A 25,901-nucleotide genomic window follows, 5' to 3' on the forward strand; every position below is an offset into this window, starting at 1 on the left:
CGAAAAATTACTTCAATATCAAACAAAACTAAAGACCCGTCACTAAAAACTTTACTGATGACATTTATGAGCAGCCATGTTGGATTTACACGCGTCATGGCGACAGGAATATTAGGGATTAATGAAAGTCAGGCGCGAGAAACAAATCATGAAAACACATTGTTAACACTTTTCTTTAATAAATTCTATGCGCAACTACAAATGTAAAAAAAAAATATATATATATAATTAATTAAAAGGGGGGAAATATAAAATTGAAAAAAATAACAAACGTAAAATAGATAACCTAACACTATCACATTCAAAATATATATATATATATATATATATATTGAACACAAAACAAAATACATCAAAAAATTAATAATAATAAGGAACATCAAACAGCGAACCAACGAAATTGAAGCAGCTACACTAAATCAAAATCGAAGCAAGGAGCTCCGGGATAAAGTTCGCTGAACTCACGCCTACACCAATAGCGCACAACAGGGGAAATTCCCTTTCTCCCAGAAGCATGGTGACGAAGATGTGCCTCCAAAACCTCTTCGGGAATTTCATTCGCAAAACGAACTTTCACGCAACGATCGGTATCAACGATTTCAACCAGAGGGGGTTCCCTCTCCAATACGACGGTCTCTGCATCGAAGAAATTCTCGTCGAAAGTAACCAAATCGTCAAAGCCCAATTTCGACACGGCCTCGGCACCAATGTTGAATAGTTCCTCCAACCACTCTGATACTCGTGGTTTATCACAGGGCCGCATGCGTTTGATTGGTCCTCCCGAGTCGCCCAAGGGTTCTTCGGAATCCCTCTTTCGCTTGGGCTGAGAACAACACGGTATATTTTAAATAAAACGAAACAGGACGAATCAAGCGGACTAAGAACAAGACTAAATACGTACCAGGGAAGTCTGGAAAGGAACCTCTGATGGAAACGACTCCGCAAACATTGTTCGAACGTCGATCACCGAAGCCTAGGGAAATAGCAAAAAAGGAAAAAACAATCAAAATCACAAAAACAACCTTAATATGCAAACATCCAAACTTACGCAAAACAACTCGAAGGAGGAGGTCCTTGTTATGGGAGAGCAGCGGAGTTGCGTGTGTTTACCCAGTAAACATTGAAATGATAATGATGCTGCAGCCACCAGCCCTTCCACGCGCCGAAGAACACCGGTAATTCCCACGGTACAGCACGTGGAAGTTTCTCGTGGAAAGGACTAGATCAGCGTGGAATGCTTCAAATCTCCTAGACGCTAGCTCAGCGGAACACAGGACTGATAAAAACTAAGTCGAAATATGGAATTTGCATTTTGTCACGTACGATTCCAAGAAGCCCAAACTGCAACATCCCGATTCCCACGGAAGCGTACCCCCAGTGGACCACCACCCCGTGGGGGATGGCATTATAAATAAGCGTAGCAACATAGCGCAGCGCTCATTATTATTCTGGTGAACATTCTTATTACGGTTCATTATTCTTTGTTCATTATTATAGTGTCCATTCTTCTTATAATTTGCGTTCGTTCATTTTTTATAGTGTTCATTCCTTACGGCTCATTATTCTTCGCTCATTAGTTCGTTCATAATTCTTGTGATCGTTTGTTATTACGGCCCATTATTAATTTATTACTACGTTCGTTATTGCGCTCGTCACTGCGTTTAGAAATTTTGTATAGTATTTTGCGTTTCGGGGTCTTAATTTTTTCGGTCAAGAAAAGAGAGTCGCGACTAAGTAAAAAGAAAATTTTATCTTTGAAGTCCTCATTTCATCGTTTAAACACAAACGCGCATTGTAATTGCGGTATTAATCCAGCTAAGTGAATTGCTCAGTCTGTATTAAAATAGATAAATAAAGTAAGAGTTGATAGTAAACTATATTCGAGTTCAAATAATAAACCCAACAAAACTTCGACGACCACCGGAGCGGCTGAGGCAATGGCACCAGACAGCACCTACTCCTCAAGGTAAGAAAATTAATTTTGAAAATTTCCTTCTTCTCTGGTAATCTCGTTGCCCTCGAGAATTGAATTAGAACTTCCTATCATCGATTTCGTTTTATTTTCGTGAACGGTTTTGAAGATAGAATCATTGTTTAAACTTTTAACAAAAGAGTTGTCCGCTGTGTCGGCTTGTGCGAACGGTGTTTTCAACTACTGAAACATCCACTGATCTTCGCATTCCTCCTCCCATTGTTGGTAAAATATTACCCGCCTTTGGGCAAGGCTTGCGAAATCACACAAGTCCCGCACAGAAAGGACTATTAAATACATCGTCGGGGTCAATCGAAAATTAAGAACAATACCGGCATTGCTATTAACTGATATTCTTGCCATCATTGCATGCGATTGTAAGAGAGATATAACAGAACAATTTCCCTTCGAGAATTTAACCAAAGGATCGTTCGCTGTGTTGGCTTGTGCAAACGGTGTTTTCGCTTATCGAAAACACCCATCGATCTTCGCATTCCTCCTCCCACTGTTGGTAAAATATTACCCGTCTTTGGGCAAGGCTTGCGAAATCACACGAGTCCCACACAGAGAGGATCGTTAGAATCATCCCCGATTATTAAACTCAAAAGGCAAGAAAATCGTGGTGACAAAATCCATCGTAGTAAATGAATTGAGTTTCGGTCCTAACGGCAAACTACTACAGCGAAATTAAAAGAGAAGAAGAAGTCAAACGTAAAAATAAATTTATATAAAACAACCAAAAATCTCACATTCCTATCCAATCCAGCAACGCTAAAATATATATTATCTAGCTAATAAAATATATATATAATAACCTAAGCCATTTTACATTCAAATAAAAATCCGTTCAACGAGGAAAAATATTTATTCTACCCAGCTTTAATCCTCTCCCGTGCTAGTATCCCTGCGCATAGCAGGTTAGCCGAAAAGTGGAATTCGTTTACCAGTTGCATTAAGCGTCAGTTAACGCTACCCATTAAGCGTAAAAGAAAATAATAAAAATAAAATATTTTGAAATAGTCCTTAGACTATTTCTGGTGGCAGCAACTACCGTATTAATTAGAAATCTAAATCAGTATTAAATACACAATAATATCATTTCAATTTATTTCCCTTCCGATTAAATTCAAAACTCAAACTATAAAAAAAAAATTTTTCAGTAAAATTTAACTTTAGATTTGATCGATTTAAACAAATAGATACGTAACAGAGTAAAGTAATAAATTTTTGGTGGCAGCGGTGGGATACGCTCTACGGAGGATTAAAGTTGGTTTAAACGGTTCGATTCGCTCCACAAGGGATTAAAGTTGTCACGATTATCGATAAAATATATACCTAAGAAATAATGTCGACTAAATTAGAATCGTTGGACAAAGGCATGATCTTGATGTTATCGGAAAAACTTAAAGCATGGGATGCGAATTTTCGCGACATGAGTACAACAACGAATAAATTACAAGACGATGTGCGTTCACTGAAAATAAAAAAGGAAATCAAGACACCCGTATCATCGCCGATAATTTCCCAAGCGACAATACCGATAGAAGTTAATCCCCAATCAATTAAGTTAAAAGATGCAATAGAGACAGTACCAGTGTTCGACGGACATCGACCCTCGGTATTTCGATTTTTAAGAGCATGCGAGCGTGCACGAAACATGGTTCCTAGGCATCAAGAATCTCAGTTAGTAAAATTATTAACGAATAAGCTTCGCGGACACGCGTTTCTCGCCGTAGAAGACACAGAAGTAATAAGTTTAAACGATTTCGGGAATAAATTAAAAGATATGTTCGGTCCGGGAAAAACGGTTAACGAATATAAAGGGGAATTAGCTACAATATTTCAACGACCGGGAGAAGATATTTTGGACTACATAGAACGCGTCAAAGATCTCAGGCTGGCGATAATGAACGGGGAAAGGTACGAGTACGGCACCGTATTTCAAGATAGGATAGATCGAGACACGAGGGAAGCTTTCGTTAAGGGGCTCCCAAACGAGGTGTATTTACGAGTAAAGATAGCAGGATACCAATCCTTGGACGATGCGTACCGCTAAGCCGTGAAAGCAACACGAGAATTAAAACAAGTGAACAATAGAATTCGATACCAACGTCCGACACCTTCGGATAATTATAACCAAAACAACGCTCATCCACCATACAATAGTATCTATACTGTAAACATCCGCCAGGACTGGAGATTTGTACCGCCGTCGCAGAAACATCTAAACAACCCGGGAATAGAAGAAAATGTCAGGAAAGAAACAAGAGCAATAACTTGGGAAGAAAAACGCATAAATAAATACCTCGATAGAGATCTAAATCAAAAGAGAGATGCTGATCATTTCAACCAATCAACTTTTCAATGCAAACATCATTCCGTTGCTGTGATAAGGGATAATGTCACGTTAAATAATAAAAGGACGCACGGTGCCATAGACAGGATCATGAGTGAGAAATTTTCTGAGTTACCAAACAAGATAAATAATATTAGTGCCAAAGAACTTTCAGACAAAGCAGAAACTAGGAAATTGAACGACGAGACGACAGGCAATGCTTATCCACTGCCTAACTTCACAGAGATATTGGACCCGCTGGGAAGTGCAAATCGCCTCTCCACGTTCAACTTGGCAAAGATACAAAAGCAAGACTCCACGAATTTCGTGAATGTTTCAACCATAATAGGAAAAGAGATAGTGAGTGCATCTCTCTCAAAAACTTCTATAAAACCATCAGAAGGAAACTTTATCGAACTCAAAGCCAAATCATTAAATTGCAAGGAAGATCACACTATAGAAAATAAAAATATAGCTATCCCTAAATCCAAAACAGAATCTATAAGCAAAAAGGTTTGTAATAAAAATTCAAAGAATAATTCCAAATCTACCAAAAATATTCCTAAACGTTCCATACAAATAAATAATAATTTAATTATAATAAGCACTTCCAGTAAAACTATTCATCCTGAAAAGGTAGAGAAAAATAAAGGTGCTGCGAATAAAATAAATGAAGAAGAAACAAGGGTAACTAAGGAAAAGGATTCTAAACATTTTCAAGCTGAAGAAACGCAAGTTCAACGAGCTCAAAGAAATCAAAAGGGAGAAAACAGGGAATCACCAGTCGAAGATATATATAAAAACTTGAATAAATATGCTAGCCATTGGATTATAATTGGATTAAAAATACTTTATTGGTTACTACATCTAATATTTGACGTAGGTAACATAGTAAGTAGTGCTGATCTTATGATTCCCCCAGGAAAATATGGATGGTATCACACTATACTATATACAAAATATTTTTGGGTTAATATGGCTGCGGCACTCTCAAAAATTTGTATCTTAAATGCTATTAGCAAGCAATTGGATAATTGGATCAATGTCAGTAAACCTGTGTCTTGGCGTAAAATAAAAACTAAAATGAAGGAAAGGAACGAAATTCTCCCCGCACAAATTAGTTTCGGACATCTAGCCAGAGAACCTATTGGTGAAGTAACAATCGAAGAGAACACGGAACCAACATGCGCAGAATATCTCGAAGATCTGTTCAATAAAATTAACACTGTACAACGAATGGCAAGAGAAAATTTGATAAAATCCAAACTAAGACTAACGATCGACGAATTAACCCTCAAGATTTTAAAACAGGAGATTCGATATATCTACTAAAAGAACCTAGTAAAGGAAAATTCTCCGATCAATATACTGGACCATACAAGGTGCTAGAAATCTTGCAGAACCAGAACGTCAAGATTGAAGTAAAAGGGATTCCGCGAACAGTGCACTTAAACAAGCTAAAACTAGCGCATAACCGAAATAAGCAATGAATAAAGTGATTTCAGTGGGCAACGTAGTGCAGTAGTGTATGTTGTAGTGCTGTTCGTCGAATAATACAGATATCGAACACCTAAAAGAGAAAAGGAAAAATTATTATATGTACTCTAATTATTGTTTGAATATAAAACGTGTTGATTCAATAAATAATTAAAAGAGTGAAAGTGAAAGTTACCTTGCGAACAAGTGATCAACAAACAAGAAAGTGTACGTGTAAGTATAGGTTATGGATCGTTGTTCGCGGAACATAATGTATGACAGCTACCTAAAATAAGTGAATAAATTAGTCTCAATTGTCTCGGTGCAAAATACAGGGTTACTAAATGTTATAACTATATTATGGATAAATCAAAAGGAGGTATAACACTGTTCGTTGAATAATACAGATAGCGAAAACCTAAAAAGAAAAAGGGAAAATTATTATGTGTACGCCAATTATTGTTTGAATATACAACATGTCGATTCAATAAATAATTAAAAGAGGGGAAGTGAAAGTTACCTTGTAAACAAGTAATCATCATACAAGAAGGTCTACATGCAAAATAGGTTATGGTTCCCTGCTTGCGGAACACCATGTACCAGCTGAAAATAAACGAACGAATTAACTTCAATTGCCTTAATGCAAAGAGCAGCATCGCTAAATGTTATAACGGTGCTGTGGAGGCGTGGCACTGTTCGTCGAATGACACAGACAGCGGAAACTTGGAAAAAGAAAAGAAGTTTATTACGAATGTTCCAATTACTGTTTGAATGTAAAACGTGTTAGTTCAACGAATAACGAAAACATTGAAAGTGCAACTTACCTCGTGAACAATCAATCACCATACAAGGAAGTGTACATGCATGGATTTCGCAGATTAACAAGAAGAAATAAAATAGCTGATAAATATAGAAAGTGGTTAGAAAATAATTAAGATAGATTAATTGAGAGTTAGTAATAAATATAACCGGAGTAAAAGGATATTTTATTATGTATTAATCTACGTAGTATTGTTATATTATTATATCTAACATGTAGAAGTGGATTTTGTACGCATATATGTATATAATTACAATCCAAGTAGTATTCATAATATTTATTTTCACTGATAACAAGTACGTAAAACCTAAAATAAAACAAAGGTTTTAACAATAAAAAAAAAAAAACAAAAAAAAGAAGAAAAAGGGGAAGAAGAAAAAAAAGAAGAAAAAAGGAAAGAAAAAAAATATAATATATATAAATATAAAATTTTCTTTTTCTATAAAAGGTTATTCCTATTTCTGATAAACTCGAGAAATGAAAACATTATACCATGATACACTGACGCAAAGATACACCACACAGAAGAAACTAATAGAGAACGCTTTAAGCTTGGCAAACTTACCGCCCGACGAATTTGCATACACCATAACCAAAACCCAGGACACATGGCTTTGATCGCAGGAGAAGCGGTCCATATAGTCAAATGAATTCCGGTACAAGTAAAGGTACGACATACAACAAAATGCTACTCGGAACTACCCGTTTGGCAAAGGAATCGCACCACAGGAACTCCGCCCGGACGTGCGCCAAACGTGGCGATATTCAGCACCATCGTCGTTGGCCACGAGCGGAATATATACCCAAAAGACCTCGATGCACTACGGGACCACGTCATGTTCCCGGCAGAAAATCTGCAGTCTTGAACGCATTGGCCAGAGGAGCAACAGGAAAAACAATCGTCCCTGGAACAGTAAACATCCTGGGAATGATGGACAAAACACATTAACGACAATAGCGAAAAATACCGTATCAAGCTTATGGACTGGTTTTATGGAATTTGGAACTGTCAGTGCAGCAATATTTGGAATACTCGCAATATTTAAACTAATCAAAACGATAATAGATATAGCCGCACACGGATACCAGTTACGTGAAACTTACGAATGTGAATCGCCATATTAGGAGCAATATGCGGCTCAGTCACCCACCCGCTACTATACCTCAAAAGAAGACGAAATATCGATGATCAAACAGCACAGCCTCAAGGGATATCGATAACACCGGTAGTCACTCAACTACCAACGACATCTACGTCCGCCTTGAGCGAACTCAGAGATACCATCAGTCAAATTTCCTTTGGAAATTTGAACTCCAAGGGCGGGGATGTCACGTCCCGCGCTCCGCACGCGCCGTAACAAGAACAAGAAAACCATTCTATACAAAACACGCGAATAAAGATTTGAATGCACAAACGAACACACGGCGCTACGAAACTAAAGGAAGGATTAACAAAGCGAGGGCGACTAATAAATCCAACCAGTATAAAATAAAATAAATAAAACCAGCTAACGGATTGAACGAGTTACGAACCAAACAAATAAACCAGGAAATAAGAATAACTACAAAAAGGGAAATAATTGAAGCGCCAGAAATACATGTATATATAAATATATTTTAATCAATCAACTTGGAGAGTTACATATAAGTATAAACATATATGCTAGATATGTAATAAACTAGTAAATATTAGTGTTAGTGCTTATAATACTATGCAACAAATACAATATTATCAATTTATGAAATATAAGTATATACGAAGTTAAAAACTAATAGTCTAACGAATACATAAAACATACAATATTGCATTATTAAAGAAATAAAAGTTACATTGTCAGAAACATATATATATGTGTGCGCATTCTATTAAACAGAAACATACTTAAAACTAGCCTACGTTCCGGTAAAGAGTTATAAAATAAGAACTACGCTACGAAACATGCATGTCTCTATATAAACATATAAAAATCTATATTCTAAACTACTACTAATCTATGTGCATTCTACAATCTGAAATACATACTTAAAACTAGCCTACATGCCGGTAAAGCATTATAAAATAAGAACTACATTATGAAACATGCATGTCTCTATATAAACATATAAATAATCTATTTTCTAAACTAAAACCACTATTAATAATCTACAAAAGAAATAGAACACACAACGCAACACTTGGGACCAAGCGACAACCTGTCGACAGGCCAAACGCTCAAAATAATTAACACCGCAACGACTTGAGGAATTGCTTACAGAAATTCTGTCATCAAGCACAAATATGTAAACACACATAAAACGCACAATAATCTAGAAACAAAACCTTCAATACTATGTTGTCACAATACAAAATATATATGTATATATGAAATCAAATGATTGACACATAACCTCAAATACACAACACTATATCACAAAAGAATCTAAATGAAAATCACTTTGCCAGAAATATATACATATATACGTGTGCGTGTGCGTGTTCTATCTTATTAAAAGAAATTAATATAAAATAAATAATTAACATTTCATTTCGTACGAACACTACATGAACGAGAGAAATATACATATAAATACGTGTATATATATATATATATATGTATGTGTGAGTGCATATGTTTTATATTATCGAATACTCTATAAAATAAACTACTCAAAACAATAAATAACGCAATCGAAGAATTACAAAACATTAGCCATATTGAAGTGACACACAACATAAACATATATATATATATATATACATATTATACTATTGTCACTTTAAAACAATATTAATAAATAAATGTTCTAATTGCGGTAGAATAAGGAAAAACGAGCGACAGACGAAAAATTACTTCGATATCAAACAAAACTAAAGACCCGTCACTAAAAACTTTACTGATGACATTTATGAGCAGCCATGTTGAATTTACACGCGTCATGGCGACAGGAATATTAGGGATTAATGAAAGTCAGGCGCGAGAAACAAATCATGAAAACACATTGTTAACACTTTTCTTTAATAAATTCTATGCGCAACTACAAATGTAAAAAAAAAATATATATATATAATTAATTAAAAGGGGGGAAATATAAAATTGAAAAAAATAACAAACGTAAAATAGATAACCTAACACTATCACATTCAAAATATATATATATATATATATATTGAACACAAAACAAAATACATCAAAAAATTAATAATAATAAGGAACATCAAACAGCGAACCAACGAAATTGAAGCAGCTACACTAAATCAAAATCGAAGCAAGGAGCTCCGGGATAAAGTTCGCTGAACTCACGCCTACACCAATAGCGCACAACAGGGGAAATTCCCTTTCTCCCAGAAGCATGGTGACGAAGATGTGCCTCCAAAACCTCTTCGGGAATTTCATTCGCAAAACGAACTTTCACGCAACGATCGGTATCAACGATTTCAACCAGAGGGGGTTCCCTCTCCAATACGACGGTCTCTGCATCGAAGAAATTCTCGTCGAAAGTAACCAAATCGTCAAAGCCCAATTTCGACACGGCCTCGGCACCAATGTTGAATAGTTCCTCCAACCACTCTGATACTCGTGGTTTATCACAGGGCCGCATGCGTTTGATTGGTCCTCCCGAGTCGCCCAAGGGTTCTTCGGAATCCCTCTTTCGCTTGGGCTGAGAACAACACGGTATATTTTAAATAAAACGAAACAGGACGAATCAAGCGGACTAAGAACAAGACTAAATACGTACCAGGGAAGTCTGGAAAGGAACCTCTGATGGAAACGACTCCGCAAACATTGTTCGAACGTCGATCACCGAAGCCTAGGGAAATAGCAAAAAAGGAAAAAACAATCAAAATCACAAAAACAACCTTAATATGCAAACATCCAAACTTACGCAAAACAACTCGAAGGAGGAGGTCCTTGTTATGGGAGAGCAGCGGAGTTGCGTGTGTTTACCCAGTAAACATTGAAATGATAATGATGCTGCAGCCACCAGCCCTTCCACGCGCCGAAGAACACCGGTAATTCCCACGGTACAGCACGTGGAAGTTTCTCGTGGAAAGGACTAGATCAGCGTGGAATGCTTCAAATCTCCTAGACGCTAGCTCAGCGGAACACAGGACTGATAAAAACTAAGTCGAAATATGGAATTTGCATTTTGTCACGTACGATTCCAAGAAGCCCAAACTGCAACATCCCGATTCCCACGGAAGCGTACCCCCAGTGGACCACCACCCCGTGGGGGATGGCATTATAAATAAGCGTAGCAACATAGCGCAGCGCTCATTATTATTCTGGTGAACATTCTTATTACGGTTCATTATTCTTTGTTCATTATTATAGTGTCCATTCTTCTTATAATTTGCGTTCGTTCATTTTTTATAGTGTTCATTCCTTACGGCTCATTATTCTTCGCTCATTAGTTCGTTCATAATTCTTGTGATCGTTTGTTATTACGGCCCATTATTAATTTATTACTACGTTCGTTATTGCGCTCGTCACTGCGTTTAGAAATTTTGTATAGTATTTTGCGTTTCGGGGTCTTAATTTTTTCGGTCAAGAAAAGAGAGTCGCGACTAAGTAAAAAGAAAATTTTATCTTTGAAGTCCTCATTTCATCGTTTAAACACAAACGCGCATTGTAATTGCGGTATTAATCCAGCTAAGTGAATTGCTCAGTCTGTATTAAAATAGATAAATAAAGTAAGAGTTGATAGTAAACTATATTCGAGTTCAAATAATAAACCCAACAAAACTTCGACGACCACCGGAGCGGCTGAGGCAATGGCACCAGACAGCACCTACTCCTCAAGGTAAGAAAATTAATTTTGAAAATTTCCTTCTTCTCTGGTAATCTCGTTGCCCTCGAGAATTTAATTAGAACTTCCTATCATCGATTTCGTTTTATTTTCGTGAACGGTTTTGAAGATAGAATCATTGTTTAAACTTTTAACAAAAGAGTTGTCCGCTGTGTCGGCTTGTGCGAACGGTGTTTTCAACTACTGAAACATCCACTGATCTTCGCATTCCTCCTCCCATTGTTGGTAAAATATTACCCGCCTTTGGGCAAGGCTTGCGAAATCACACAAGTCCCGCACAGAAAGGACTATTAAATACATCGTCGGGGTCAATCGAAAATTAAGAACAATACCGGCATTGCTATTAACTGATATTCTTGCCATCATTGCATGCGATTGTAAGAGAGATATAACAGAACAATTTCCCTTCGAGAATTTAACCAAAGGATCGTTCGCTGTGTTGGCTTGTGCAAACGGTGTTTTCGCTTATCGAAAACACCCATCGATCTTCGCATTCCTCCTCCCACTGTTGGTAAAATATTACCCGTCTTTGGGCAAGGCTTGCGAAATCACACGAGTCCCACACAGAGAGGATCGTTAGAATCATCCCCGATTATTAAACTCAAAAGGCAAGAAAATCGTGGTGACAAAATCCATCGTAGTAAATGAATTGAGTTTCGGTCCTAACGGCAAACTACTACAGCGAAATTAAAAGAGAAGAAGAAGTCAAACGTAAAAATAAATTTATATAAAACAACCAAAAATCTCACATTCCTATCCAATCCAGCAACGCTAAAATATATATTATCTAGCTAATAAAATATATATATAATAACCTAAGCCATTTTACATTCAAATAAAAATCCGTTCAACGAGGAAAAATATTTATTCTACCCAGCTTTAATCCTCTCCCGTGCTAGTATCCCTGCGCATAGCAGGTTAGCCGAAAAGTGGAATTCGTTTACCAGTTGCATTAAGCGTCAGTTAACGCTACCCATTAAGCGTAAAAGAAAATAATAAAAATAAAATATTTTGAAATAGTCCTTAGACTATTTCTGGTGGCAGCAACTACCGTATTAATTAGAAATCTAAATCAGTATTAAATACACAATAATATCATTTCAATTTATTTCCCTTCCGATTAAATTCAAAACTCAAACTATAAAAAAAAAATTTTTCAGTAAAATTTAACTTTAGATTTGATCGATTTAAACAAATAGATACGTAACAGAGTAAAGTAATAAATTTTTGGTGGCAGCGGTGGGATACGCTCTACGGAGGATTAAAGTTGGTTTAAACGGTTCGATTCGCTCCACAAGGGATTAAAGTTGTCACGATTATCGATAAAATATATACCTAAGAAATAATGTCGACTAAATTAGAATCGTTGGACAAAGGCATGATCTTGATGTTATCGGAAAAACTTAAAGCATGGGATGCGAATTTTCGCGACATGAGTACAACAACGAATAAATTACAAGACGATGTGCGTTCACTGAAAATAAAAAAGGAAATCAAGACACCCGTATCATCGCCGATAATTTCCCAAGCGACAATACCGATAGAAGTTAATCCCCAATCAATTAAGTTAAAAGATGCAATAGAGACAGTACCAGTGTTCGACGGACATCGACCCTCGGTATTTCGATTTTTAAGAGCATGCGAGCGTGCACGAAACATGGTTCCTAGGCATCAAGAATCTCAGTTAGTAAAATTATTAACGAATAAGCTTCGCGGACACGCGTTTCTCGCCGTAGAAGACACAGAAGTAATAAGTTTAAACGATTTCGGGAATAAATTAAAAGATATGTTCGGTCCGGGAAAAACGGTTAACGAATATAAAGGGGAATTAGCTACAATATTTCAACGACCGGGAGAAGATATTTTGGACTACATAGAACGCGTCAAAGATCTCAGGCTGGCGATAATGAACGGGGAAAGGTACGAGTACGGCACCGTATTTCAAGATAGGATAGATCGAGACACGAGGGAAGCTTTCGTTAAGGGGCTCCCAAACGAGGTGTATTTACGAGTAAAGATAGCAGGATACCAATCCTTGGACGATGCGTACCGCTAAGCCGTGAAAGCAACACGAGAATTAAAACAAGTGAACAATAGAATTCGATACCAACGTCCGACACCTTCGGATAATTATAACCAAAACAACGCTCATCCACCATACAATAGTATCTATACTGTAAACATCCGCCAGGACTGGAGATTTGTACCGCCGTCGCAGAAACATCTAAACAACCCGGGAATAGAAGAAAATGTCAGGAAAGAAACAAGAGCAATAACTTGGGAAGAAAAACGCATAAATAAATACCTCGATAGAGATCTAAATCAAAAGAGAGATGCTGATCATTTCAACCAATCAACTTTTCAATGCAAACATCATTCCGTTGCTGTGATAAGGGATAATGTCACGTTAAATAATAAAAGGACGCACGGTGCCATAGACAGGATCATGAGTGAGAAATTTTCTGAGTTACCAAACAAGATAAATAATATTAGTGCCAAAGAACTTTCAGACAAAGCAGAAACTAGGAAATTGAACGACGAGACGACAGGCAATGCTTATCCACTGCCTAACTTCACAGAGATATTGGACCCGCTGGGAAGTGCAAATCGCCTCTCCACGTTCAACTTGGCAAAGATACAAAAGCAAGACTCCACGAATTTCGTGAATGTTTCAACCATAATAGGAAAAGAGATAGTGAGTGCATCTCTCTCAAAAACTTCTATAAAACCATCAGAAGGAAACTTTATCGAACTCAAAGCCAAATCATTAAATTGCAAGGAAGATCACACTATAGAAAATAAAAATATAGCTATCCCTAAATCCAAAACAGAATCTATAAGCAAAAAGGTTTGTAATAAAAATTCAAAGAATAATTCCAAATCTACCAAAAATATTCCTAAACGTTCCATACAAATAAATAATAATTTAATTATAATAAGCACTTCCAGTAAAACTATTCATCCTGAAAAGGTAGAGAAAAATAAAGGTGCTGCGAATAAAATAAATGAAGAAGAAACAAGGGTAACTAAGGAAAAGGATTCTAAACATTTTCAAGCTGAAGAAACGCAAGTTCAACGAGCTCAAAGAAATCAAAAGGGAGAAAACAGGGAATCACCAGTCGAAGATATATATAAAAACTTGAATAAATATGCTAGCCATTGGATTATAATTGGATTAAAAATACTTTATTGGTTACTACATCTAATATTTGACGTAGGTAACATAGTAAGTAGTGCTGATCTTATGATTCCCCCAGGAAAATATGGATGGTATCACACTATACTATATACAAAATATTTTTGGGTTAATATGGCTGCGGCACTCTCAAAAATTTGTATCTTAAATGCTATTAGCAAGCAATTGGATAATTGGATCAATGTCAGTAAACCTGTGTCTTGGCGTAAAATAAAAACTAAAATGAAGGAAAGGAACGAAATTCTCCCCGCACAAATTAGTTTCGGACATCTAGCCAGAGAACCTATTGGTGAAGTAACAATCGAAGAGAACACGGAACCAACATGCGCAGAATATCTCGAAGATCTGTTCAATAAAATTAACACTGTACAACGAATGGCAAGAGAAAATTTGATAAAATCCAAACTAAGACTAACGATCGACGAATTAACCCTCAAGATTTTAAAACAGGAGATTCGATATATCTACTAAAAGAACCTAGTAAAGGAAAATTCTCCGATCAATATACTGGACCATACAAGGTGCTAGAAATCTTGCAGAACCAGAACGTCAAGATTGAAGTAAAAGGGATTCCGCGAACAGTGCACTTAAACAAGCTAAAACTAGCGCATAACCGAAATAAGCAATGAATAAAGTGATTTCAGTGGGCAACGTAGTGCAGTAGTGTATGTTGTAGTGCTGTTCGTCGAATAATACAGATATCGAACACCTAAAAGAGAAAAGGAAAAATTATTATATGTACTCTAATTATTGTTTGAATATAAAACGTGTTGATTCAATAAATAATTAAAAGAGTGAAAGTGAAAGTTACCTTGCGAACAAGTGATCAACAAACAAGAAAGTGTACGTGTAAGTATAGGTTATGGATCGTTGTTCGCGGAACATAATGTATGACAGCTACCTAAAATAAGTGAATAAATTAGTCTCAATTGTCTCGGTGCAAAATACAGGGTTACTAAATGTTATAACTATATTATGGATAAATCAAAAGGAGGTATAACACTGTTCGTTGAATAATACAGATAGCGAAAACCTAAAAAGAAAAAGGGAAAATTATTATGTGTACGCCAATTATTGTTTGAATATACAACATGTCGATTCAATAAATAATTAAAAGAGGGGAAGTGAAAGTTACCTTGTAAACAAGTAATCATCATACAAGAAGGTCTACATGCAAAATAGGTTATGGTTCCCTGCTTGCGGAACACCATGTACCAGCTGAAAATAAACGAACGAATTAACTTCAATTGCCTTAATGCAAAGAGCAGCATCGCTAAATGTTATAACGGTGCTGTGGAGGCGTGGCACTGTTCGTCGAATGACACAGACAGCGGAAACTTGGAAAAAGAAAAGAAGTTTATTACGAATGTTCCAATTACTGTTTGAATGTAAAACGTGTTAGTTCAACGAATAACGAAAACATTGAAAGTGCAACTTACCTCGTGAACAATCAATCACCATACAAGGAAGTGTACATGCATGGATTTCGCAGATTAACAAGAAGAAATAAAATAGCTGATAAATATAGAAAGTGGTTAGAAAATAATTAAGATAGATTAATTGAGAGTTAGTAATAAATATAACCGGAGTAAAAGGATATTTTATTATGTATTAATCTACGTAGTATTGTTATATTATTATATCTAACATGTAGAAGTGGATTTTGTACGCATATATGTATATAATTACAATCCAAGTAGTATTCATAATATTTATTTTCACTGATAACAAGTACGTAAAACCTAAAATAAAACAAAGGTTTTAACAATAAAAAAAAAAAAACAAAAAAAAGAAGAAAAAGGGGAAGAAGAAAAAAAAGAAGAAAAAAGGAAAGAAAAAAAATATAATATATATAAATATAAAATTTTCTTTTTCTATAAAAGGTTATTCCTATTTCTGATAAACTCGAGAAATGAAAACATTATACCATGATACACTGACGCAAAGATACACCACACAGAAGAAACTAATAGAGAACGCTTTAAGCTTGGCAAACTTACCGCCCGACGAATTTGCATACACCATAACCAAAACCCAGGACACATGGCTTTGATCGCAGGAGAAGCGGTCCATATAGTCAAATGAATTCCGGTACAAGTAAAGGTACGACATACAACAAAATGCTACTCGGAACTACCCGTTTGGCAAAGGAATCGCACCACAGGAACTCCGCCCGGACGTGCGCCAAACGTGGCGATATTCAGCACCATCGTCGTTGGCCACGAGCGGAATATATACCCAAAAGACCTCGATGCACTACGGGACCACGTCATGTTCCCGGCAGAAAATCTGCAGTCTTGAACGCATTGGCCAGAGGAGCAACAGGAAAAACAATCGTCCCTGGAACAGTAAACATCCTGGGAATGATGGACAAAACACATTAACGACAATAGCGAAAAATACCGTATCAAGCTTATGGACTGGTTTTATGGAATTTGGAACTGTCAGTGCAGCAATATTTGGAATACTCGCAATATTTAAACTAATCAAAACGATAATAGATATAGCCGCACACGGATACCAGTTACGTGAAACTTACGAATGTGAATCGCCATATTAGGAGCAATATGCGGCTCAGTCACCCACCCGCTACTATACCTCAAAAGAAGACGAAATATCGATGATCAAACAGCACAGCCTCAAGGGATATCGATAACACCGGTAGTCACTCAACTACCAACGACATCTACGTCCGCCTTGAGCGAACTCAGAGATACCATCAGTCAAATTTCCTTTGGAAATTTGAACTCCAAGGGCGGGGATGTCACGTCCCGCGCTCCGCACGCGCCGTAACAAGAACAAGAAAACCATTCTATACAAAACACGCGAATAAAGATTTGAATGCACAAACGAACACACGGCGCTACGAAACTAAAGGAAGGATTAACAAAGCGAGGGCGACTAATAAATCCAACCAGTATAAAATAAAATAAATAAAACCAGCTAACGGATTGAACGAGTTACGAACCAAACAAATAAACCAGGAAATAAGAATAACTACAAAAAGGGAAATAATTGAAGCGCCAGAAATACATGTATATATAAATATATTTTAATCAATCAACTTGGAGAGTTACATATAAGTATAAACATATATGCTAGATATGTAATAAACTAGTAAATATTAGTGTTAGTGCTTATAATACTATGCAACAAATACAATATTATCAATTTATGAAATATAAGTATATACGAAGTTAAAAACTAATAGTCTAACGAATACATAAAACATACAATATTGCATTATTAAAGAAATAAAAGTTACATTGTCAGAAACATATATATATGTGTGCGCATTCTATTAAACAGAAACATACTTAAAACTAGCCTACGTTCCGGTAAAGAGTTATAAAATAAGAACTACGCTACGAAACATGCATGTCTCTATATAAACATATAAAAATCTATATTCTAAACTACTACTAATCTATGTGCATTCTACAATCTGAAATACATACTTAAAACTAGCCTACATGCCGGTAAAGCATTATAAAATAAGAACTACATTATGAAACATGCATGTCTCTATATAAACATATAAATAATCTATTTTCTAAACTAAAACCACTATTAATAATCTACAAAAGAAATAGAACACACAACGCAACACTTGGGACCAAGCGACAACCTGTCGACAGGCCAAACGCTCAAAATAATTAACACCGCAACGACTTGAGGAATTGCTTACAGAAATTCTGTCATCAAGCACAAATATGTAAACACACATAAAACGCACAATAATCTAGAAACAAAACCTTCAATACTATGTTGTCACAATACAAAATATATATGTATATATGAAATCAAATGATTGACACATAACCTCAAATACACAACACTATATCACAAAAGAATCTAAATGAAAATCACTTTGCCAGAAATATATACATATATACGTGTGCGTGTGCGTGTTCTATCTTATTAAAAGAAATTAATATAAAATAAATAATTAACATTTCATTTCGTACGAACACTACATGAACGAGAGAAATATACATATAAATACGTGTATATATATATATATATATGTATGTGTGAGTGCATATGTTTTATATTATCGAATACTCTATAAAATAAACTACTCAAAACAATAAATAACGCAATCGAAGAATTACAAAACATTAGCCATATTGAAGTGACACACAACATAAACATATATATATATATATATACATATTATACTATTGTCACTTTAAAACAATATTAATAAATAAATGTTCTAATTGCGGTAGAATAAGGAAAAACGAGCGACAGACGAAAAATTACTTCGATATCAAACAAAACTAAAGACCCGTCACTAAAAACTTTACTGATGACATTTATGAGCAGCCATGTTGAATTTACACGCGTCATGGCGACAGGAATATTAGGGATTAATGAAAGTCAGGCGCGAGAAACAAATCATGAAAACACATTGTTAACACTTTTCTTTAATAAATTCTATGCGCAACTACAAATGTAAAAAAAAAATATATATATATAATTAATTAAAAGGGGGGAAATATAAAATTGAAAAAAATAACAAACGTAAAATAGATAACCTAACACTATCACATTCAAAATATATATATATATATATATATTGAACACAAAACAAAATACATCAAAAAATTAATAATAATAAGGAACATCAAACAGCGAACCAACGAAATTGAAGCAGCTACACTAAATCAAAATCGAAGCAAGGAGCTCCGGGATAAAGTTCGCTGAACTCACGCCTACACCAATAGCGCACAACAGGGGAAATTCCCTTTCTCCCAGAAGCATGGTGACGAAGATGTGCCTCCAAAACCTCTTCGGGAATTTCATTCGCAAAACGAACTTTCACGCAACGATCGGTATCAACGATTTCAACCAGAGGGGGTTCCCTCTCCAATACGACGGTCTCTGCATCGAAGAAATTCTCGTCGAAAGTAACCAAATCGTCAAAGCCCAATTTCGACACGGCCTCGGCACCAATGTTGAATAGTTCCTCCAACCACTCTGATACTCGTGGTTTATCACAGGGCCGCATGCGTTTGATTGGTCCTCCCGAGTCGCCCAAGGGTTCTTCGGAATCCCTCTTTCGCTTGGGCTGAGAACAACACGGTATATTTTAAATAAAACGAAACAGGACGAATCAAGCGGACTAAGAACAAGACTAAATACGTACCAGGGAAGTCTGGAAAGGAACCTCTGATGGAAACGACTCCGCAAACATTGTTCGAACGTCGATCACCGAAGCCTAGGGAAATAGCAAAAAAGGAAAAAACAATCAAAATCACAAAAACAACCTTAATATGCAAACATCCAAACTTACGCAAAACAACTCGAAGGAGGAGGTCCTTGTTATGGGAGAGCAGCGGAGTTGCGTGTGTTTACCCAGTAAACATTGAAATGATAATGATGCTGCAGCCACCAGCCCTTCCACGCGCCGAAGAACACCGGTAATTCCCACGGTACAGCACGTGGAAGTTTCTCGTGGAAAGGACTAGATCAGCGTGGAATGCTTCAAATCTCCTAGACGCTAGCTCAGCGGAACACAGGACTGATAAAAACTAAGTCGAAATATGGAATTTGCATTTTGTCACGTACGATTCCAAGAAGCCCAAACTGCAACATCCCGATTCCCACGGAAGCGTACCCCCAGTGGACCACCACCCCGTGGGGGATGGCATTATAAATAAGCGTAGCAACATAGCGCAGCGCTCATTATTATTCTGGTGAACATTCTTATTACGGTTCATTATTCTTTGTTCATTATTATAGTGTCCATTCTTCTTATAATTTGCGTTCGTTCATTTTTTATAGTGTTCATTCCTTACGGCTCATTATTCTTCGCTCATTAGTTCGTTCATAATTCTTGTGATCGTTTGTTATTACGGCCCATTATTAATTTATTACTACGTTCGTTATTGCGCTCGTCACTGCGTTTAGAAATTTTGTATAGTATTTTGCGTTTCGGGGTCTTAATTTTTTCGGTCAAGAAAAGAGAGTCGCGACTAAGTAAAAAGAAAATTTTATCTTTGAAGTCCTCATTTCATCGTTTAAACACAAACGCGCATTGTAATTGCGGTATTAATCCAGCTAAGTGAATTGCTCAGTCTGTATTAAAATAGATAAATAAAGTAAGAGTTGATAGTAAACTATATTCGAGTTCAAATAATAAACCCAACAAAACTTCGACGACCACCGGAGCGGCTGAGGCAATGGCACCAGACAGCACCTACTCCTCAAGGTAAGAAAATTAATTTTGAAAATTTCCTTCTTCTCTGGTAATCTCGTTGCCCTCGAGAATTTAATTAGAACTTCCTATCATCGATTTCGTTTTATTTTCGTGAACGGTTTTGAAGATAGAATCATTGTTTAAACTTTTAACAAAAGAGTTGTCCGCTGTGTCGGCTTGTGCGAACGGTGTTTTCAACTACTGAAACATCCACTGATCTTCGCATTCCTCCTCCCATTGTTGGTAAAATATTACCCGCCTTTGGGCAAGGCTTGCGAAATCACACAAGTCCCGCACAGAAAGGACTATTAAATACATCGTCGGGGTCAATCGAAAATTAAGAACAATACCGGCATTGCTATTAACTGATATTCTTGCCATCATTGCATGCGATTGTAAGAGAGATATAACAGAACAATTTCCCTTCGAGAATTTAACCAAAGGATCGTTCGCTGTGTTGGCTTGTGCAAACGGTGTTTTCGCTTATCGAAAACACCCATCGATCTTCGCATTCCTCCTCCCACTGTTGGTAAAATATTACCCGTCTTTGGGCAAGGCTTGCGAAATCACACGAGTCCCACACAGAGAGGATCGTTAGAATCATCCCCGATTATTAAACTCAAAAGGCAAGAAAATCGTGGTGACAAAATCCATCGTAGTAAATGAATTGAGTTTCGGTCCTAACGGCAAACTACTACAGCGAAATTAAAAGAGAAGAAGAAGTCAAACGTAAAAATAAATTTATATAAAACAACCAAAAATCTCACATTCCTATCCAATCCAGCAACGCTAAAATATATATTATCTAGCTAATAAAATATATATATAATAACCTAAGCCATTTTACATTCAAATAAAAATCCGTTCAACGAGGAAAAATATTTATTCTACCCAGCTTTAATCCTCTCCCGTGCTAGTATCCCTGCGCATAGCAGGTTAGCCGAAAAGTGGAATTCGTTTACCAGTTGCATTAAGCGTCAGTTAACGCTACCCATTAAGCGTAAAAGAAAATAATAAAAATAAAATATTTTGAAATAGTCCTTAGACTATTTCTGGTGGCAGCAACTACCGTATTAATTAGAAATCTAAATCAGTATTAAATACACAATAATATCATTTCAATTTATTTCCCTTCCGATTAAATTCAAAACTCAAACTATAAAAAAAAAATTTTTCAGTAAAATTTAACTTTAGATTTGATCGATTTAAACAAATAGATACGTAACAGAGTAAAGTAATAAATTTTTGGTGGCAGCGGTGGGATACGCTCTACGGAGGATTAAAGTTGGTTTAAACGGTTCGATTCGCTCCACAAGGGATTAAAGTTGTCACGATTATCGATAAAATATATACCTAAGAAATAATGTCGACTAAATTAGAATCGTTGGACAAAGGCATGATCTTGATGTTATCGGAAAAACTTAAAGCATGGGATGCGAATTTTCGCGACATGAGTACAACAACGAATAAATTACAAGACGATGTGCGTTCACTGAAAATAAAAAAGGAAATCAAGACACCCGTATCATCGCCGATAATTTCCCAAGCGACAATACCGATAGAAGTTAATCCCCAATCAATTAAGTTAAAAGATGCAATAGAGACAGTACCAGTGTTCGACGGACATCGACCCTCGGTATTTCGATTTTTAAGAGCATGCGAGCGTGCACGAAACATGGTTCCTAGGCATCAAGAATCTCAGTTAGTAAAATTATTAACGAATAAGCTTCGCGGACACGCGTTTCTCGCCGTAGAAGACACAGAAGTAATAAGTTTAAACGATTTCGGGAATAAATTAAAAGATATGTTCGGTCCGGGAAAAACGGTTAACGAATATAAAGGGGAATTAGCTACAATATTTCAACGACCGGGAGAAGATATTTTGGACTACATAGAACGCGTCAAAGATCTCAGGCTGGCGATAATGAACGGGGAAAGGTACGAGTACGGCACCGTATTTCAAGATAGGATAGATCGAGACACGAGGGAAGCTTTCGTTAAGGGGCTCCCAAACGAGGTGTATTTACGAGTAAAGATAGCAGGATACCAATCCTTGGACGATGCGTACCGCTAAGCCGTGAAAGCAACACGAGAATTAAAACAAGTGAACAATAGAATTCGATACCAACGTCCGACACCTTCGGATAATTATAACCAAAACAACGCTCATCCACCATACAATAGTATCTATACTGTAAACATCCGCCAGGACTGGAGATTTGTACCGCCGTCGCAGAAACATCTAAACAACCCGGGAATAGAAGAAAATGTCAGGAAAGAAACAAGAGCAATAACTTGGGAAGAAAAACGCATAAATAAATACCTCGATAGAGATCTAAATCAAAAGAGAGATGCTGATCATTTCAACCAATCAACTTTTCAATGCAAACATCATTCCGTTGCTGTGATAAGGGATAATGTCACGTTAAATAATAAAAGGACGCACGGTGCCATAGACAGGATCATGAGTGAGAAATTTTCTGAGTTACCAAACAAGATAAATAATATTAGTGCCAAAGAACTTTCAGACAAAGCAGAAACTAGGAAATTGAACGACGAGACGACAGGCAATGCTTATCCACTGCCTAACTTCACAGAGATATTGGACCCGCTGGGAAGTGCAAATCGCCTCTCCACGTTCAACTTGGCAAAGATACAAAAGCAAGACTCCACGAATTTCGTGAATGTTTCAACCATAATAGGAAAAGAGATAGTGAGTGCATCTCTCTCAAAAACTTCTATAAAACCATCAGAAGGAAACTTTATCGAACTCAAAGCCAAATCATTAAATTGCAAGGAAGATCACACTATAGAAAATAAAAATATAGCTATCCCTAAATCCAAAACAGAATCTATAAGCAAAAAGGTTTGTAATAAAAATTCAAAGAATAATTCCAAATCTACCAAAAATATTCCTAAACGTTCCATACAAATAAATAATAATTTAATTATAATAAGCACTTCCAGTAAAACTATTCATCCTGAAAAGGTAGAGAAAAATAAAGGTGCTGCGAATAAAATAAATGAAGAAGAAACAAGGGTAACTAAGGAAAAGGATTCTAAACATTTTCAAGCTGAAGAAACGCAAGTTCAACGAGCTCAAAGAAATCAAAAGGGAGAAAACAGGGAATCACCAGTCGAAGATATATATAAAAACTTGAATAAATATGCTAGCCATTGGATTATAATTGGATTAAAAATACTTTATTGGTTACTACATCTAATATTTGACGTAGGTAACATAGTAAGTAGTGCTGATCTTATGATTCCCCCAGGAAAATATGGATGGTATCACACTATACTATATACAAAATATTTTTGGGTTAATATGGCTGCGGCACTCTCAAAAATTTGTATCTTAAATGCTATTAGCAAGCAATTGGATAATTGGATCAATGTCAGTAAACCTGTGTCTTGGCGTAAAATAAAAACTAAAATGAAGGAAAGGAACGAAATTCTCCCCGCACAAATTAGTTTCGGACATCTAGCCAGAGAACCTATTGGTGAAGTAACAATCGAAGAGAACACGGAACCAACATGCGCAGAATATCTCGAAGATCTGTTCAATAAAATTAACACTGTACAACGAATGGCAAGAGAAAATTTGATAAAATCCAAACTAAGACTAACGATCGACGAATTAACCCTCAAGATTTTAAAACAGGAGATTCGATATATCTACTAAAAGAACCTAGTAAAGGAAAATTCTCCGATCAATATACTGGACCATACAAGGTGCTAGAAATCTTGCAGAACCAGAACGTCAAGATTGAAGTAAAAGGGATTCCGCGAACAGTGCACTTAAACAAGCTAAAACTAGCGCATAACCGAAATAAGCAATGAATAAAGTGATTTCAGTGGGCAACGTAGTGCAGTAGTGTATGTTGTAGTGCTGTTCGTCGAATAATACAGATATCGAACACCTAAAAGAGAAAAGGAAAAATTATTATATGTACTCTAATTATTGTTTGAATATAAAACGTGTTGATTCAATAAATAATTAAAAGAGTGAAAGTGAAAGTTACCTTGCGAACAAGTGATCAACAAACAAGAAAGTGTACGTGTAAGTATAGGTTATGGATCGTTGTTCGCGGAACATAATGTATGACAGCTACCTAAAATAAGTGAATAAATTAGTCTCAATTGTCTCGGTGCAAAATACAGGGTTACTAAATGTTATAACTATATTATGGATAAATCAAAAGGAGGTATAACACTGTTCGTTGAATAATACAGATAGCGAAAACCTAAAAAGAAAAAGGGAAAATTATTATGTGTACGCCAATTATTGTTTGAATATACAACATGTCGATTCAATAAATAATTAAAAGAGGGGAAGTGAAAGTTACCTTGTAAACAAGTAATCATCATACAAGAAGGTCTACATGCAAAATAGGTTATGGTTCCCTGCTTGCGGAACACCATGTACCAGCTGAAAATAAACGAACGAATTAACTTCAATTGCCTTAATGCAAAGAGCAGCATCGCTAAATGTTATAACGGTGCTGTGGAGGCGTGGCACTGTTCGTCGAATGACACAGACAGCGGAAACTTGGAAAAAGAAAAGAAGTTTATTACGAATGTTCCAATTACTGTTTGAATGTAAAACGTGTTAGTTCAACGAATAACGAAAACATTGAAAGTGCAACTTACCTCGTGAACAATCAATCACCATACAAGGAAGTGTACATGCATGGATTTCGCAGATTAACAAGAAGAAATAAAATAGCTGATAAATATAGAAAGTGGTTAGAAAATAATTAAGATAGATTAATTGAGAGTTAGTAATAAATATAACCGGAGTAAAAGGATATTTTATTATGTATTAATCTACGTAGTATTGTTATATTATTATATCTAACATGTAGAAGTGGATTTTGTACGCATATATGTATATAATTACAATCCAAGTAGTATTCATAATATTTATTTTCACTGATAACAAGTACGTAAAACCTAAAATAAAACAAAGGTTTTAACAATAAAAAAAAAAAAACAAAAAAAAGAAGAAAAAGGGGAAGAAGAAAAAAAAGAAGAAAAAAGGAAAGAAAAAAAATATAATATATATAAATATAAAATTTTCTTTTTCTATAAAAGGTTATTCCTATT

The 25,901-nt window shown here is 36.0% G+C and overlaps 2 protein-coding genes across 2 annotated transcripts; both read right to left on the bottom strand.

Moving 5' to 3' along the window:
- Positions 1-9,718: 9,718 nt before the first annotated feature.
- On the bottom strand, positions 9,719-11,451 carry LOC143303188 (uncharacterized). The gene is made up of 3 exons (XM_076621706.1): positions 10,468-11,451; positions 10,321-10,392; positions 9,719-10,242 (listed from the first exon to the last, which is right to left on the bottom strand). Exons 2-3 carry the CDS (start codon positions 10,366-10,368, stop codon positions 9,829-9,831), a joined length of 462 nt encoding a protein of 153 aa, XP_076477821.1. The 5' UTR covers positions 10,369-10,392; positions 10,468-11,451; the 3' UTR covers positions 9,719-9,828.
- A 7,686-nt stretch (positions 11,452-19,137) lies between these two features.
- Positions 19,138-20,870, bottom strand: LOC143303189 (uncharacterized). The gene is made up of 3 exons (XM_076621707.1): positions 19,887-20,870; positions 19,740-19,811; positions 19,138-19,661 (listed from the first exon to the last, which is right to left on the bottom strand). Exons 2-3 carry the CDS (start codon positions 19,785-19,787, stop codon positions 19,248-19,250), a joined length of 462 nt encoding a protein of 153 aa, XP_076477822.1. The 5' UTR covers positions 19,788-19,811; positions 19,887-20,870; the 3' UTR covers positions 19,138-19,247.
- Positions 20,871-25,901: the final 5,031 nt, after the last annotated feature.

Source organism: Bombus vancouverensis, chromosome 9 (assembly GCF_051014615.1).
Source record: "Bombus vancouverensis nearcticus chromosome 9, iyBomVanc1_principal, whole genome shotgun sequence".
Classification (NCBI taxonomy): domain Eukaryota; kingdom Metazoa; phylum Arthropoda; class Insecta; order Hymenoptera; family Apidae; genus Bombus; species Bombus vancouverensis.

What these genes read in the sequence shown, in the direction of transcription:
- LOC143303188 (XM_076621706.1), bottom strand. Translation starts at nt 10,368, where the DNA reads ATGTTTGCGGAGTCGTTTCCATCAGAGGTTCCTTTCCAGACTTCCCTG. An exon ending in TTCCTTTCCAGACTTCCCTG is followed by an intron (nt 10,243 to 10,320) that starts GTACGTATTTAG and finishes TGTTGTTCTCAG; the next exon opens with CCCAAGCGAAAGAGGGATTC.
- LOC143303189 (XM_076621707.1), bottom strand. Translation starts at nt 19,787, where the DNA reads ATGTTTGCGGAGTCGTTTCCATCAGAGGTTCCTTTCCAGACTTCCCTG. An exon ending in TTCCTTTCCAGACTTCCCTG is followed by an intron (nt 19,662 to 19,739) that starts GTACGTATTTAG and finishes TGTTGTTCTCAG; the next exon opens with CCCAAGCGAAAGAGGGATTC.